This window comes from Oryctolagus cuniculus, chromosome 1, assembly GCF_051225735.1.
Source record: "Oryctolagus cuniculus isolate XC-2025 breed Fujian yellow rabbit chromosome 1, ASM5122573v1, whole genome shotgun sequence".
Lineage (NCBI taxonomy): Eukaryota > Metazoa > Chordata > Mammalia > Lagomorpha > Leporidae > Oryctolagus > Oryctolagus cuniculus.
This window is the reverse complement of record NC_142867.1, coordinates 29,590,080-29,608,230: the sequence shown is the minus strand read 5'-3', so window position 1 is coordinate 29,608,230 and position 18,151 is coordinate 29,590,080. Positions and strand designations below refer to the sequence as shown.

The 18,151-nt window shown below is 46.0% G+C and overlaps 1 protein-coding gene across 23 annotated transcripts in view; it reads left to right on the top strand.

Annotated features, from left to right (window-relative positions):
- The window catches only part of PRR5L (proline rich 5 like), a 199,814-nt gene that overhangs the window by 126,267 nt on the left and 55,396 nt on the right, over nt 1-18,151 (top strand). For 19 of the 23 annotated variants that reach the window (XR_016217735.1, XM_070071463.2, XM_089309592.1 and 16 more), the window contains 2 exons: nt 9,722-9,779; nt 17,040-17,131. Coding sequence is in view for 21 of the 23 variants with exons in the window: in XM_070071463.2 (XP_069927564.2) it covers nt 9,722-9,779; nt 17,040-17,131 (150 nt within the window). In the remaining 2 variants the exon portion in view is untranslated. Of the gene's footprint in view, nt 1-9,721; nt 9,882-17,039; nt 17,132-17,493; nt 17,812-18,151 lie in introns of all 23 variants that reach the window. The other 4 variants (XM_089309577.1, XM_089309579.1, XR_016217736.1 and 1 more) reach the window with 3 other exon arrangements.

Genomic DNA, 18,151 nt, shown 5'->3' with positions numbered 1-18,151 from the left:
TCAGCTCTTCTTTGATTAGTGTAGGAGGGCTTCTGTGTTAGGCAGGACTTCCAAAGCAGAAGAAAGAGGCAATTGGGTGGATAGTGGGTAGTAAGGGGAATTGCACAGACTTTACCTTGAAGGTAAAACTGGGTCCAGTATCGAAAGTGGCTGCGAATGAGCAAAGGTAGGCTCTGACGAGATGACAAAGGGTAGGAGACAGAGTAATGCTTTTAGGCAAGAAGGTCTTGCATTTGGGGTTGGGCCGGGACAGAAAGGAAGTGTGTGTCATTGCTAAAGACTGGGGTACCTTTCTCTGAAGGGAGGAGAGAACTTCCACTTTGACCATGGCCTTGTCTAAAAATGATCAGAGTCAGTGAACTCAGGGGGCTTCCATAGCCTTGGCAACTCATGAAAAGAGCCTAGGGTGATTACTGATGCCATAAACAAGAGTGTCAATTTGTTAACAACAGGAGTCACTGTGCACTTACTCCTCATGTAGGATCTTTGTCCTTAGTGTGCTGTACATTGAGATCTAATGCTATAACTAGTACTCAAACAGTATTTTTCACTTTATGTTTCTGTGTGGGAGCAAACTGTTGAAATCTTTACTTAATGTATGCTAAACTGATCTTCTGTATATAAAGAGAATCGAAAATGAATCTTGATATGAATGGAAGGGGAGAGGGAGTGGGAAAGGGGAGGGTTGCAGGTGGTAGGGACGTTATGGGGGGGAAGCCATTGTAATCAATATTCTGTACTTTGGAAATTTATATTCATTAAATAAAAGTTAAAAAAAAAAAGACTGGGGTGACTGAGAAGCTCCTGTTGGCTGCTCTGAGATGACGGGGTGGTACTGAATTAGGGGCTGTGAGAAGAATGCCTGGATGTGGCAGGCTCTTGCTGTTGGCGCTGCCTGCCCATCGGCAGTTACCTTGCAGCAACTTTGCTGTACTTAATCTCCTTGGCAATGACTTGAATCTTGTGCAATTATCTCGATCTTTTTATTGTAATTTTCTCATCCTTTATGAAGCTAAATGGAGAAGTGAGTGTTGAGACGGAAAACCACAGATCTTACTGTAATTGAGATAAAGATGAAAATCAATAGACATGCTGAAGGGACAGATCTGTATCCTCACTGGACTCAGGTTGTTGCACATTCAATTGTGAATGAAGGAGCACACAGGTATAAAATTCTGAAAATACATCACCCGAAGATTAGCTCCAAAGAGGAGGTGTCATTAGTGGTTTTATAGTCATTTTTAGCTTCATGGGAGCAAAATTCCTCTTATGTCATCTAAGTGGATTGTTCCACATGAGTATATGTTTTCAGGAACACAATATTTATGGGACTGGATGATTTCTTGTAGATTAGGCAAGGAATGGTAAAAGCCAGTTTGCTGGAAATGAGCTGTTTAAATAAGTAGAGACCTTCAACAATTCAGTGGGCATCAGATACAAAGATCAATTGGAAGAGTTGGGAGATTTTTGTTCACTATGGGAGAAAAGGCAACTTTTTCTGTGGCTCTTTAAAGAGCTATCAGGAGGGGCCGGCGCCGCGGCTCACTAGGCTAATCCTCTGCCTTGCGGCGCTGGCACACCGGCTTCTAGTCCCGGTTGGAGCGCCGGATTCTGTCCCGGTTGCCCCTCTTCCAGGGCAGCTCTCTGCTGTGGCCAGGGAGTGTAGTGGAGGATGGCCCAAGTTCTTGGTCCCTGCACCCCATGGGAGACCAGGATAAGTACCTGGCTCCTGCCATCAGATCAGCGTGGTGCGCCGGCTGCCGCGGCCATTGGAGGGTGAACCAACGGCAAAAGGAGACCTTTCTCTCTGTCTCTCTCTCTTACTGTGTACTCTGCCTGTCAAAAAAAAAAAAAAAAAAAGGCTATCAGGAAGAAAGAAATTGTGATGATGGCTAACATTGTCAAGTATGTAAGTGCCAGACGTTCTCAAAGTGTGGGCCCTGGACCTACAGCTTCAGTGTCACCTGGAATGTGTTGAAGTGCACATTCTCAGGCCCTACTTCAGACTGAGTTAGAAACTCTGGCTGAAACCCAACAACCTGCTGTAATGGGTATGCCATGATTATTTTTTTTAATATGATATGAACTGAACTCCCATTTGTACAGTGGCAAATAGAACACTTTTAAAAAAGGGTTTATTTATTTATTTGAAAGGCAAAGTAACAGAGAAGGAGGAAAAGAGAGAAACAGAGTTCTTCTATCTGATGGTTCACTCCTTAGATGGCCACAGTGTCTAAGGCTTCACCAGGCCAAGCCAGGAACCAGGAGCTCCATCCAGGTCTCCCACATGTGTGCAGGGGCCCAAGCATTTGGGCCATCTTTTGTTGCTTTCCCAGATGCATTAACAGGGAGCTGGATCAGAGGCAGAGCAGCCACAACTTGAACCTGCACTCATATGGGGTGAATTCATATGTTGCAAGTGGCAGTTTAACCCATTGTGCCAAAATGCTGGCCCCCATGATTCTTTTGTTTATTTTGATTCTTAATGTTTATTTTATTTTTATTTATTTGAAAGGCAAAGTAGGGGTGGGGTGAGCGCTTCCATCTATTGGTTCCTTCCTCAAATGCCTACAATAGTTGGAACTGGGTCATGCCAGAGCCAGGAACCACATCTGGGTCTCCCATGTGTGTAGCATGGATCCGTGTGCTTGAGCCATCACCTGCTGCCTCTCAGGGTGTGCATTAGAAGGAAGGTGGATCAGAAGTGGAGGAGAGACTCCCCCAGGCACTCTGGTATGGAATGCAGGAGTCCCAAGGTTTAGGATGGTTTAACCTGCTGCACCACAACCCCCATCCTCAGTCCTCCAAGATCCTGATGCACGCTCGAGCCCAAGATTGCTTTACACTCATAGATTCCTCCTGACAACGGATGCTGAAGATCCTATTATCATATAGCTCTCTGTCACAGAAGCTGCAGCTGAGCTCAGAAGGGGGTTATTTGTCTAAGATTGTTCTGTTAGGAAAAGGTAGAACAAATGACACAACAGCAATCACCTGGCCACAGAAGAATTTTCTCTTGGATTATACTTTAAATATTAAACTGCCCTTAAGGCATTCCCTGGAAAAACCCTCTGAGAGGAGTTTCAGGGTTATTTTTGATTGCTGTTGTTTTTGATTTTGAGGATCCAGCAAATCAGACATAGACTATTTTCTTGCCTCCTTATAAAACAATTTTTAGAAGCCCAAGTTCACCCTCTTTGTTATTGCTAAAAAGGTGCAAAATGCAGAATTAGCATTAGTTCCGAGATTCTAATCACCTCATCTCTGGTCAGGGGATTTCTCTATTGGGCTCTTATCAAATCCACACATTACCAGGACTGGTTTTTTTTTTTTTTTTTTTTTTTTAGGCATTCTCTGGGCCTGGAAGTACACTGTGTGTGTAAGACATTTTCTGCTTGTCTAGGAAGGCATCCAGGTTCGCAGGAAACATAGACCTCGTTAGAGATGATGGTCAGACTTTCAGAGTCACAGAAGGGGAAAAAAAATGGAGGTGGCCCATGATTTCCACACCTGGGTTCATGCCAACACAACAAGAACCTTTGAAATTACTGATTTCACCAGAAACACATGGAATTGTTGGCTATTCTTGGGAGGCAGAGCAACACAGCTGCTAAGCCCCTCCGGGACATGGAAAAAAAGTCTCATTCGGGAGTGGGATCCACCTGGGGGCCAGGTGTTGCTCTTGCCAGACATTGGAGAGGGGAGGAGCCCTGAAATGTACTTTTGGAGAGGTTGAAGTTGGGTAGCTGACAGTAGAAACAACCTGTCTGGATGGAAAGGAGCAAGTTACGTGGCCTCAGGTTGCTGACCCAACTGCCCCCAATCTCTGAACTGAAAGGGGTCCCAGCTGTTTCTCTAACGGGCAAGGATGCAGGAAGCCTCTTCAGGCCAGGAGAGCATGATGACTCAAAGCACCTGCCCTTCTGCCAGCTGGGTCTGGACCCCACTCCTTGCTGGGACACAGATGAGCTGTGTGGCCACAAGCTTATTGCTTCACCTCTCTGAGTCTGTTTTCCTAGTAGTAGTCTAGTTGTCATCATGGTACCTAGTGCATCAGGTTGATGTGGTTCTGAAGTGAAGTAACGTATATAAAGTGAGTAGTCAACAATGAGAGCTATTTGTGTCTTAGTATTTTTATGAATATTCCTAAAGTAACCCAGAGGACTATAATGCACAGGTTGTGGGGGGAGGGGCATAGGCTTTGGATTCAAACCAGCCTGGGTACAAATTTGGTCTCCATTTACTAGTTGCCTCTGTTTCTTCCTTTGTGAAAAGGGGATAGATAGGTTTGTGGCTAACGGTAAAATGAGATAATGTGTGAAAAGAGTATAATATAGTGCCTGACACAGTACAAATCAATAAAGAGCTCTGCTATCCAGGGTGCTGTCATCACCATCATCACTGTCACCATCATGCTTACTGTTGTCACTGTCATCATTGCTAAAGCATTAGCAGCCTTAGCACATACACAATTCCTGCTCTGTGTGGTGGTGATTCCTTCTGGGAGGAGAGATCAACATCATTCTCCCTGCCCTTTCGCCTTCTTCCCTACCCATTTTCTGCAGCTGAGGAGGTGTCGCTTGGCAGGAAGAATACAATGCCGAGCAGCTCCATACCACAAACTTCTGCCCTCACCTTTGCTCTCCCCTTCCTCCTCCACCTCACTTTCCGTGATTGCAAGGGTGTATAGCTGGGTCTTTTCAGAAGGCTGGGCGGTCTCAGATACCTTCCCTTAAGCATCCTCAAATGCATTTTTCTCCAACAAAGTCTCGTTTTTCTGTTTGCAGCCCATTTTTCTATGTCTTAGAAAGAGCAGAAACATCAGCTTTGTTTTCACTTGCAGGCTCCTCCACCACCTTATTGAAGGGCTGTTGAGGCCACATGAGTTCACTGAGGGGCGGGGTTGGGGGAAGGTGCAGTCAGTAACAGTGGACTTCTTCCCAAGTCCCAAGTCACTTCCTGCATGGCTATTGTTGCAAGTGGCTGTTTGCTGGTTTGAAGCTTCATGCTGGGGAAGTGATAGGGCTGTGCCATCAGGCAGGGCATGGGACAAGAGGAAACTCGGATTTCTCCAGTTCTGTTCCCATCCAGCTCCATCACCACTGCTCAGCAGCAAACATTTTTTTCAGAACCTTCCAGAGTCCATCATTGTCAGGAATACTGTGAAGTATGTGTGGCCTATGTCCCAGAAAGAATGGACACTTCCTAAGACATGGAAGGCAAGATAGCACCCAAGTCTAGCCTAGCTTCCTTCCTCCTCTCCTTCCCTCCCTGTCTCTCAAAACATTTGAGCATGCATCAGCCCTGCAGATGTCAAGTTGGCATGTCCGTAGGTGAAAGGACAGCAGACAGGCTGGGAATTGTAATTTGTAGGATTCAGGGCTAAATGCAAACATGACCTTGCTGGGGGCAGAGGATGAAGTCAGTTTCCCTATGAGCCTCCCATGGCACCACACAGCAAGTGGGTAACCCTCAAGAGATTGCAACCTCTGCAGTGTGCCAGGCAGATTGGGCCTGGGCAAGAAGTTCCCACTGAGTTGCCAGCAAATGCCCCACAGGCCTGGGCAGGGATGGCTGTCACCATGCCTCTCCCCCAAGATGCTGCAGGGTGCATGCTCAGTCCTGACCTTCTTGACTAACATCTATGCCCCTGCGAAGAAATCCATGACATCATCCTGGGAATTAGGGTTGGGAGGTGGAGGCCAGGTACGGTGCAGGCTCCAGGGGGTGCAGAGCAGGGCCTGAACACCTTGCCAGGGTTGTGGTAGGAACCAGGACCACTGAGGATCTGAGGCTCCAGGCCTCCAGCGTGTGCTCATTGACCAATCAGAATCAACTTATCAAAAAGAAATGCAAAGGTAAAATTATCAAGAATTGAAAATGGAGGGCCGGCGCTGTGGCTCACTTGGTTAATCCTCCACCTGCGGCACCAGCATCCCATATGGGTGCTGGATTCTGTCCCAGTTGCTCCTCTTCCAGTCCAGCTCTCTGCTGTGGCCCAGGGAGGCAGTGGAGGATGGCCCAAGTGCTTGGGCCCCTGCACCCGCATGGGAGACCTGGAGGAAGCACCCAGCTCCTGGCTTCAGATCGGTGCAGCTCCAGCCATAACGGCCATTTGGGGGATGAACCAATGAACGGAAGACCTTTCTCTCTCACTCTCTCTCTCTCACAGTCTAACTCTGTCAAATAAATTAAAAAAAAAAAGAATTGAAGATGGAAGCTGAAGAGCCTTACGCCAAATTGCAGGGTGCCAGGCCCTGAGCAAGGCAGGATGCTTTGAAACACAGGCACCCATGAGACTGCGAAGTCCTGCAGAGGTGATGGTTGGCTCCATTTGAGGCATGAGGGCCCCAACAGCTAAGCCAAAGATGTGGTTAAATTGTTGGCAAATAAATGAGATGGCATAGCTGCATTGAGTGTGTGGCTGGGAATCCTTCAGAGAAAGGGGAGCTGGGCACTAGGCTGCCCCAGACTCCTTACTCTGAAAGCAGGTGCTAAATAAGAGAGTAGCAGAGGGTCTAAGACCCCCCCCATGCTTTATTGGAATTTGGGGGAGGGAGACCCTACTTCTAGCCTCAGTTTATTCAGCTGCAAGCGAAGAGCCAAAATTGTAAAACTCCTAGTGGTTTATGAATCTTCTGGAAGGGTTTGAAGGGACTTTAGCTTCTTGGAAAGTGGGTCTACCTTAACTGCCATCAAAACTGTGAGTGACCAAGTGCCCTTGACCACAGGACAGGGGTGAGGGGCGAGACTCATGATCCTTAAGGCCCCTTTTTACCCCAAGTTTTTTATTTTGGTTTAAAATGCAGAATTTCCATGCTGCATATTGTGGGGAAATTAATAAGATGCTTGCTTTATTGTTTCTCATCCTACAAGAATAACTTCTTTTCCTTGAAAATATCTAAAATGAACCCCCCACCCAAGACAACAACACACACATCCGGGGGGGAAAAAACCAAGAAAGAGGAAACCTTAGAAAGCAGAAGGAAGGAGATTCTAGTCCAAGTTTTGAAGTTTTTTCCTTAAAAGCCAAAGGAATTTTTACCAAATGAAGAAAATGGCAGTGGATTGGGGGACCCTATATTAGACATCTTGTTAAAAATTTAAAAATTATCTTTATCACTAACATAGACTATATATATTATAGTATTAATATATTGTATATAAATATTTGTATTATATATTATGTATATAATGTGTAACTGCTATGTTCTAGGCACTGTACTAGGAGCTGGGGTACTAAAATAAGAAATGGTCCCCACCTGAAGGACCTAAAATCCTAACAGATGTGTAGCATGGATTCATTTCTGTCATTAACTCATGCTATAACTGGGATTAGATTTTTATTCTCTCAGGGCTTCCACTTTCTCCTGCACCTTGTGAGGTACAGATAATTCTAGTGACGGAACAGAGTGATGAGAACTGCATCCAAGGGCATTGCTCTTACATTTGGAGATGCACCTGGGGTATCTGATCTTAAGGAGCATTTGTAAATAGTTCTAGAAGAAGGCAGGGACATTGGCACTGACACTGGAGGTGGGGAGAGGGTGGTGTCAAGGAGCCCCTTGCAAGGGATGCTGAGGGCACGTTCTGAGAGCCTCACCTGCACCAGGTGAGAGGGACCAGGGCAGAGATCCCCGAGCACAGCTGGAATCTGCTGTGCGGCATTCAGGCGGAGTCACTGTTATCCACTCACACCTGGCGTGGCTGTCACAAGACCATCATGGCCTGCATTTGGAGCCAAGGTGTTCTCTTGCTGTCTGACCCAGAAACTGCTGGGGTGCATTTGCTTGGCTGGGAACTCGAGGGAAGGGTAGGGCATCATCTTAACTGCCTGTCTGCTCTGTGATTCTTTTTGACGGAATTGATTGTTTTCTTTAATAAAGTTGCTGTACTCCTATACGATGTTGCTCCAACTTTGATTCAGGTTTCATCTGCCATTCTGAAACTCAATGACAACCAAATCTTCAAATTAGGTCATATCTTGCAATTCTCAGTAGAATTACAAAATTTGGTTTATTTGTTGTCTGTCATAGAAATGTGACAGTACCTTATATAAAATATTTTATTAGGAAGTGGGCATTTAGCTGAGTAGTTAAAATGTCAGTTAAAACATTCTGATGTCCCACATCAGAGTCCCTATGTTCAATACTGGGCTCTGCTCTGGATTCCAGCTTCCTGCCAAAGCATATCCTGGGAGGCAACAGGTGATAATGGCTCAAGTACTTGGGTTGGTTCCTGCCACCCACTTGGGAGACCCAGATTGTGTTCTGGTTGCTGGATTCAGCCCAAAATGGCCCCTGTTCTTGTGGGCATCAAGGGAAAACCAGTGGGTGGAAGATCTCTGTCTCTCAAATAACTTTTTAAAAATATGTGTTCATTTTGGTACAAGACATTCACATGTACAAAGGGTCTTAAAAAAGTTCCTGGAAAATGCATATTATTAAAAATGTATGAATTTTAAATTTTTTATTGCATAAAATAAATATTTAATTATGTTTTCTGAACTTTTTGGCGTACTCTAGTATATTTCAGAATAGCTAATAGGACTTCGAATGTTCCCAATACAAAAAACTGTTTGAGGTGATATGAAGTGCTAATTACTCTAGTGTGATCATTCCATATTGTCTGCATGTGTTGAAATGTCACAATGTACCACATAAATATATGTAACTATGTGTCAGTAAAAGTAAAAAGAAATTTAAAAAGAAATAGAATAAGAGTCAAATAGTAAGTGTGGGAAAAAAATATCAGCCATGCTGGAAATAGAGTATCTGTCTGATATCCAAGTTCTAGACAGTCTATTTTGCATGCTCTCTTTATCACTGGAACAGGGTTTTAGGGTTTTATAAAGGCAAATTCTGAGGAATGCGTTAGGTTTGTCTGTAGGACACTCTGTCCCCTCCTCCCCTGCAAAGAGGGCCATTGGTAATCTGATCCTGACCTATGAGTGGCAAAGCATCAATCGTCACTAATGCTGAGCATCTGAAGGGCCAGCTGTATCCCTGCGAGGGAAGGAAGCAGTCTGGCTGGGAAAACTTCCTAGAAGGCAACAAAGCAGTGGAAAGAGATCTGTTCTGCCTCCTGTGGTCAGGTCTCTTCACTGAACCTCAGTAAAGCAAGACAAGAGCACCAACCATCAGGATGGAATTAAATGAGTTACATTGTATACTAGAGATGATACACACAGAAACTCAGCAGTTGTTCATTGCAGTTACAAGAGGTCTTGACTGCTCTGTCTTTCCACAGCTTTCCCACACACTCAGTCAGTGATGGACACATTGTCATGCTGCTTAAGATTTTGCATGCAGTCTCTCTTATGCTGGTGTGAGAAGCTCTAAATTTATATTTTAAAAAATCAATCATTTTTGCATAATTTACCATTTTTTTTGTGTGAATGTAGATCATTCAGGGTCTCAAGGACATTAGATGTGAATAGCAGTGAGTTCAGCCAAGCTTGCTCTGTGTCTTCTTTGCTGGTTAGAGGGATGAGACCAGTTGAGTTTGCCTTTTGTCTCACCAGCTCTTTGGGTATGGAATATCTCTCTGACTCTCCTGAGGCCTCGGTCTCCCAAGATGATGAAAGACTTGTTAAACCTGGGGCACAACGAGCACACAGGTGCATGGAACTCTGGACCCTGGTCCATTGGAAGCAGAAGGGGATTGATCACTTGCACTCTGCAGCTGCCCAACTCTTGTGTTCTTCATTCTCTTTTGGCAGAACCAGCTTCTCGCAAAAGGCCTGTTCTTTGTGGAGGAGAAGATCAAGATGTGTGAAGGCAAGTAGCAGGCAGCCCTCATAGACGGGGGCCTCCATGACTCAGTCTGTGATGTTTGCACAGCTGAGATGCTTCTGTCCAAAGCTGGCAGACTCCAGACACGTGAGTCACCCGTCTCTTCCTTCTCCAACTTGGTAGTAGCACTACTTTTTGGGTCAGCCACTCATGACCTTACATATCAGAACTGTGTTTGGAAAATGAAGTGGGATTGGGGTGGAGTTTGTTGGAGACCTTATCAAAGGAAGACTATTCTGAGATATATCCTGGTGCTCACCATTGATGGGATGTTATACTGTGGCTCCTGCCATGATATGCCCCAGGCCATTTCCTATTAGCCTTTGTAATATTTTTTTTAAAGATTTTATTTATTTATTTGAGAGGTAGTGTTACAGACAGTGAGAGGGAGAGAGAGAAAGGCCTTCTTTCTCTTGGTTCATTCCCCAGATGGCCACAAAGGCCGGAGCTGTGCCTATCCAAAGCTAGGAGCCAGGAGCTTCCTCCAGGTCTCCCACATGGATGCAGGGGCCCAAGCACTTGGGCCATCTTCCACTGCCCTCCCAGGCCGTAGCAGAGAGCTGGATCGGAACAGGGGTAGCTGGGACTAGAACTGGCACCCATATGGGATACCAGTGCTGCAGGATGAGGGTTAATCTACTGTGCCACAGCGCCGGCCTCCACCTTTGTAATATTTTGGAGGATGATAGAAGACAAAGAAGTCCTCTCCATTTGGGAGACATTAGGTTAATAAGCAGGCACCTGTTTAACAGGGCATGACTTGATAGAAAAAGAAATTTCCTCATGTTATGATTTCCAAGTCTGACTGACAGGATAGAAAATAAAGGAATGAAGGTGGAGATGGCTCCGGAGGTGAGAATTGCCCAACCCATGACTGCCAAGTTTCCCTTAGCTGCCTCCAATGTGAGGTCTGCTTGTAGCTTGCCATTTATGTCTTTTGTGATTTTTGCCAAATGACCAGTTTCTCTGAGTCCCAGTTTTATTTATTTATTTATTTATTTATTTATTTATTTAAAAGTCCGAGTTACAGAGAGAGGAAGAGACTGAGAAAAAGAGAGGTCTTTCATTCACTGATTCACTCCCCAGATGGCTTCTTCCGAGTCTCCCACGTGTGTGGCAAGAGCCCAAGTACTTGGGCCATCTTCTGCTTCCTTTCCCAGTCCTCTAGCAGGGAGCTGGATTGGAAGTACAGCAGCCAAGATAAAAAATGGTGCCCATCTGTGATGCCAGCATTTACCTGCTATGCCATAACACTGGCCCCTGTTTGTATTTTTAAAGTAATAAGTAATGAAATGGGCAAGAGGCTGTAGGGAGTATAAAGCACTTAAATGGTGTAACATGATACCTGGCCCACAGTAGGAAGCCTGCTGGTTCCTTCTACTCTTTTCCAGCCTGATGACCTCTGTTTGTAGTCAAATCTGCTTCCAGTCCCATTTTTCCTTCCCATTTCTGGGAAAGACACTAACGTTCTATAAAGTGGCCCCTAGAAACACAAGGCAGAAAGAAACTTGAAAAGCTGACATTAGAAAGTTGCAGTGCTTGACACACAGTAACTACTCATCAAACCGTTGGAGGAATAGAGGCTTGAAACTAACATTTTGGTGTTGGAGACTCTGCTGGATCGGTTGTCTCCCTTGAATATATCTATGCTGTGATTTTTTCAACCTGATAAATACACACTAACCACACCCTCAGCATTTAAAAATAATGATAAAAAGCATATAACATACAATGTACCCTTTTAGCCATTTTACAGTTCTGTAGTGCTAACTATGTTGACATGCCCATGTAACAGATTTCAACCTTATCTTGCAAATCTAAAACTCCATACCTGTCTCCTTCCCCCCAGCCCCTGATAGCTACCATTGCACTTTCTGTTTCCATAGTTGCAACTACTCTAGGTATCTCATATAAGTGGAACTTTACAGTATTTGTCCTACTGGCTGATTTCACACATAAATAAAGTCCTCTAAAGTTCATCCAAATGGTACATAGCATGTGGTAGGGTCCCCCCCCCCTTTTTAAAGCTGAATGATTTTTCATTGCATGGATATACCATTTTCTCTTTTTTTAAAGATTTTATTTAATTTGAGAGGTAAAGTTACAGACAGTGAGAGGGAGAGACAGAAAGAGATCTTCCTTCTGTTGGTTTACTCCCCCAGTTGGCTGCAATGGTCGGAGCTTGGCCAATCCAAAGCCAGGAGCCTGGAGCTTCTTCCTGGTCTCCCACATGGGTGCAGGGAACCAAGGGCTTGGGCCATCTTCTACTGCTTTCCCAGACCACAGCAGAGAGCTGGATTGGAAGTGGAGCAGCTGGGACTAAAGCATCCCACATGGGATGCTGGTGCCGCAGGCGGAAGGTTAACCTACTGCACCACGACATCGGCCCCGGATATACCATTTTCTTTATCCATTCATCTGTCAATGGAAGCCTCTTATTTTGCAGCGACTTGCATTGACTGGGACCTTGGTGGCTCTTCTGATGCTGCCCAGACAAGGGGAGGGAAAGGAAACAATTTCCCTGGCCACATTATTTGTACGTCAGTCATCTGGGGGAGTCACTGCAAGCTCCTGGAAATGTGGAAAAGCAGAGATTCAAATGCCCTTAAAAGGGAAGTTGACTGTCTCACTCATATGATCCTCAATGGAGATGTATTCAGAGTGAAAGCTCAGAAATGGAGACAGAGCGGATGAACAAAGATAGGCCAAGATGCTGCGCCTCTGCTCCACAGCCATGGTCGGAGAGCATCAGGATGGGTGTGCTCCATGGGTTTTCTGTAGCCCCAGAGTTCTGGGTGTCAGGGTCCTGGCTGCACAGTGGGTAGGCATGCAGGGAACCTGTAAGGCACTTCCCCATCTTCAACTTGAACATCTCTGCTTTTTTTGTTTGTTTCAGTGGAACACCAAGAAGGATTTTGTTTGGATAAAAGGATTTTGCAGCTACAAACCCAGTAAAGTTTGGAAATGTAGCAAACTCCACTTTATCAATGTGTTTATTTTTGTATTTACATATTTGTCCACCCTTGCCTGACGGCTGCAGAAAGAACAGATGGCAACTCTTACTCATTCGCTGCTCCCTCGTAGGCAGGAGGTGCTGTGTTCTTTTCAGTGATCTTTCCTGGAGGGTTGGTGACCTTGACCTTGAGGAAGTTTCTTATACCCACCTATATACTTCTGATGATCTCCACTCCTGTGGCACATTAGAGGACAAATTTTATAGGACAGTCATCTACAACCTTCCTTCCAACTCCTTCTATCTTTGTAGGGAGCTGAATCCCCTTCAGGGCTATCTCCAGAAGTAAAGTCCTCTGTTTCCTTTAACTCTTTCCTCCCCAGGGCTACTCTTTGTGTGTGTGTGTGTTTGGGTCTCTTCTGACATGCTTCTCTGAATGCTTCTCAGCACCCCCAGGACTTGCCGAAGTTTGCTGCCAGCAATTAGACCCAGGTTCCTGGGAGGCCCCTTGTTGCTGCCAGGTGGAAGGAGTACCTCATGCTAATGTGCTTTCTACCTTGGTATTGAAAGAGAGGAAATAGGCACCAGCATTGACTTGTAAGACTCTCTGTCCTTTAGGTGGGATGGGCCTCTGTCTTGGCTGTGGAAGGCTTAGGAAAATGTCCATCCACAAAGGAGATGGAGAAGCCTTTTCCCATTTGAAGTACATGTTCCAGATGCCAGCCTTCTCTTAGGCTACCAGATGACCTAACTTTTCAGATGCTGCTTTTTTTAAAAAAATTTTTTTTATTTATTTGAAAGGCAGAGTGATAGAGAGGTAGAGAGAGAAAGAGAGACAGAGAGAGAGAGAGAGAGAGAGAGAGAGAGATGGAGATCTTCTATCCACTGGTTCATTTCCCAAATAGCTGTGATGGTCAGGGCTGGGCCAGGTCAAGCCAGGAGCCAAGAACTCCAATGAAGTGCCCATGTGGGTTACAAGGTCCCAAATACTTGGCAATCTTCCTCTGTTTTCCCAGGCAAATTAGCAGGGAGCTGGATGGGAAGCAGAGCAGCCAGGTCTTGAACTGGTACCCTGATATGGCATACTGACATTGCAAGTGGCGGCGTAACCCTCTGTGCCACAGTGCTGGCCCCCAAGATGGGCCTTTTGACTTCACCACCTCCTCCCAGCTGTGAACTTGCATAGCCTACATTTGAAAGAGGATGGTTATTGATTGGTTGAATGATTCAGTAACACATTTGTTGGCTATTTGCTATATCCAGTTATTGTAATAGGTATAGGGGACACAATGGTGAGCAAAACCATCATAGGTCTACAGGCCTCATGGTGCTCACAGATGGGTAATGGAGACAGGAGTTAATCAAGTAATCACCAAAAATAAAGTTGTAACCAGGATTAGTACTAAGAATATAATCCGTAGTAGAGAGATATGAGCATTTTTCCTGTAGAAGTGAAGTTTGAGCTAAATCTAGAAAGACAACAGAAGTGTGTTAGGTAAAGAGGAGAAAGAGCAGTCACAGGAGAGGAACTAGCACACACAAAGGCCCTGTGGCAGGAAGGAGGATGACCAACGTGAAAGGCTGAGCTAAGATCTGCATAGTTGGAGCCCAAAGGCTGGAGGGAATACAAAAGAGGATGAACACACAGGGAAACAGCTCCCCCGGGCTGTGTAGTCCAGGTATGGAGTTTTTCTTTACCCTAAGATTTATACCAACTGTGAGGTCCTGCTCCATACCGTCTCATATTTGGGTTACATGGGACCTCCCTCCACCCACCAACCCTGGCATCTGCAAAAACCTATACAGTTGGTTTTTGCCATTCATTCATTCATTCAAAGATTATTTTAAAAAGATTTATTTGAGAGGTAGAGTTACAGACAGAGAAAGACAGAGAGAAAGGTCTTCTATCTGCTGGTTCACTCCCCAAATGGCCACAATGGCCAGAGCTGGGCCAATCGAAAGCCAGAAGCCAGGAGTTTCTTCTGGTTCTCCCATGCCTGTGCAGGGGCCCAAGGACTTGGGCCATCTCTACTGCTTTCCCAGTGCCATAGCAGAGAGCTGGATAGGAAGAAGAGCAGCTGGGACATGAACTGGCTCCCACATGGGATGCCAGCGCCACAGGCAGAAGCTTAGCCTATTATGCTACAGCGCCGGCCTCTCATTCAAAGATTCAGTTTATCGGTGTGCTAAGCAGTGGCAATACAGTAGTGAGCAGGAAAGATAGGCCTGTGTACTCAGTACTGTTCTATTGAGTAGACAGGGAAGTAAATAAGCAATTCCAACAATGTGTAACTAGTGCTTTGCAAGGGAAAGTAGAGGGTACCACAGGCTTGTATTTTCTCCAGTGCATTTCACTCTGACCTTTCCAAACCTGCTCACTGTTGGACCTGCTCACTACTAGTCAGTGCCCTTGTTCTCTCCCCAGCCACTGCTTTTATTGTCCATTAAATTAATCGACAGAAGATGCTAAATGAATCTTTCAAGATTTATTCAGTGGAACTGGCAGTGTTTTGCAAACATGTCTCTGGGCGTCTAATCTTGGCTGACCCAGTTTCTCTGCCTGGGATGAGTGAAGACAATGCCCAATCAGCTCTGTTATCTAGGTCATTACACAGCCGCTGTGGTGCAGGCTCCTCTCTGCCAGCTGTGTGCCTTTCCTGCAGGTGCAGAGTTCCTTGCACAGCCTTCCGGTGGTGTGGGTGACCTCTGTGCTCTGCGCTGGAGGTGTGCTCTTGGCCGTGGCTCGGGCTTCCTGATCCTAAGTGTGAGTTAGCACAGAATCAGGAGGTTGGGCCTGTGTTTTGCAGATGGCCTTTTAGACAGTGCTTCTCTCCCAGTTATCTTCTTTCTGCCTCTCTCAACTGACTGCTCAACCTTAGATAGAGCCCACATCTTAGGTAGTATGTAAATGAAACAGTCTGTAATTGTGCACCTGATCTTCCTGGATTAAGGTGGTCAAGAGCATGGCTTTTGGGATCCCATCTATGCTCTGTGACTTTGGGCCAGTTGCTTGGCCTCCCTGAGTCCATAAAATGGGGTAACAAAGTCTATCCATGAGATATGTTATAGATGAGTAGTTTAGCACAGTGCTTGATCGTGTTGGAACCGCTCACATGATGATGACCATTATATGATCTTAAGAGTTTGGCTTTCTTTTCTGGATTGCGGCATAGAAAGTCCTATTTGCATATTTTCAACCCAGTCTTTCTACCTGTTATCAGTCCATTTTCTATTGCTGTAACCAAATCACTGAGGCTGGGGTACTTTACAAGGAAATGAAGTTCATTCAGCTCAGTTTTGGAGGCTGTGAGTCCAGGATGGAGCAGCGCCATTGGTTCAGCCTCTGGTGAAGGCCTCCTGGCAGGTGGCATCACAGTGGTGTGCAGAGGAGATCACATGGAGGGAGGAAGGCAGGGAGATCAGGGCTCAATATTGTTCTTTCAAAGTTTTTAAAAATTTACTTATTTTCATTTTATTTGAAAGGCAGAGACAGACCAAGAGATCTATCCCCTGGTTCACTCCACAAATGCCCACAACAACCAGGGCTGAGTCAAGCCAAAGCCAGGAGCTGGGCCTGTGTCTCCCATAGGGGCATAGATGTGTCAAGGACCCAGCTACCTGAACCATCGCCTGCTGCTTCCCAGGGTACTCATTAGCAGGAAGCTGGATCAGAAACAGAGGCGGGACTTGATGCCAGGCACTCTGAACTGGGATGCTGCCAAATGCCTGCCCCCAGGCTCCCTCATTTATAACAGCCCACACTGCAATAAAATAACTCATTAACTCCTCACATGAGACAAGCATTAATCCCTCCTGAGGCACTGTCCCAATGACCTAACCGCCTTCCACCAGGCTCTACCTCTGAAAGGTCCCTCTGCCTGTTAACATTGCCACTGAGGGACCAAACTCCCTACATGTGAACCCTCGAGGGAAAAACCACATCCAAACCATAGCACCCACTCAATCCCACACACTGGAAATGTGCTCTCCCTCTCACCTTCCCCACCCCAATTGCTGTTCCTTGCATTTAGAGTCTTGCTAGTGAGGTGTGAGTTTCGCCAGCTTCCTGAGACCAGGTGTATTTCTGCCCTGAGACTAGCTGGTGCCATTAGCCAGGGATGACCAGCATGCAGTACCACGGCCCTGCGCTCTGGACTTTCACAGCTCCTGGCTGCAAGTTTTCCAGCATGTGCACCTGTGTATTTTATGTGGAACTATCTCTTGGCTGATCCTACAAGTAATGACAAGTGCTTGTCTTTCTTTCTCCCTCCCATCTTTTCGCCCCCATGTAGGTGAAAATCGCATTGAGGTTCTGGCTGAAGTCTGGGACCACTTCTTCACTGAGACTCTCCCCACCCTGCAGGCCATATTTTATCCAGTTCAGGTCAGTCTCATTGGGGGAGTGAGCTCCTGCTGGCCTCAGGAGCTGCCTTCCTTCTTGGCCTTTGCACCCTGGGGCTCCCCAGTGAAAAGGAAGAGAACCTACAGATTGGATGCTTGAGTTGGTTAAGGGCCTTGGAGATCTTTTGAGGGCCCTCTGGTTCTATATTTAGTACCTCACTTCAGTGATGAGGAGGCCTCACATAACGCACAGTTTGTAGGCTCTTGTTACCCTCTTGGTTTTGAGGATGTTTTATATTTTTGGAGTGGTTTGTTTTTCTTACTTTCCAGAAGTTTGGGGAGGGAGATGACTTCTTTTCTTTCTCTCTCTGCCCTGCCTCTCTCCCTTATTTATTTATTTGGAAGCACAATTTTAAGCAAGTCTGCTGTTGCTGCCAAAATGTGGGAAAGGAACCTGCTATTTGCTCCATCCGTAAGGGATCCCTGAAGAGGAGAAGCCACATCGACGTAGTACAAAGAGAGCGCTAGGCTAGGAATTGGCCGACTTGGGTTCAAGAGCATGGGTTTGGACAACATCATTTAGTGTGTCTCAGCCGACTGCATTTGCTGTCTCTCTACGTGAGGACTGAAGTGTAGGACTGGCGGCGTCTCTTCCGCAAACTCGCCCTGTGACTCAACTCTTTGCGCCTCTGCCGGGCTCCACATAGGGTGCATCACTGCGAGGTAGGAGCGGCCGCGGCTTTCCACTGCACATGCTCTTCTTCCTGCAGGCTTAAGGCTTCCTACGCAATAGGGCTTTGTTGCAGTGTAGGGTTCAGAATAGGAACACAGGGCTAGAATTGCCTCCTAGCAGAGGTCAGGGCCTGCGGGGATTGTTTGGACTGAATGATGTGTTAAAGAAATCTAGCATTTCTTAAAATGTAGGTCAGATGTGTTCAGCCTGGGATGCCATGCTGACAGATTGCTTTTAACATTGTCAAGCCTGCCCTTGAGATTTCCAGGAAGACTGGGCAGAAGCCCTGGCCTGCAGCCTGCTGCTCTTCACTGTCCCGTGCTCTATCTA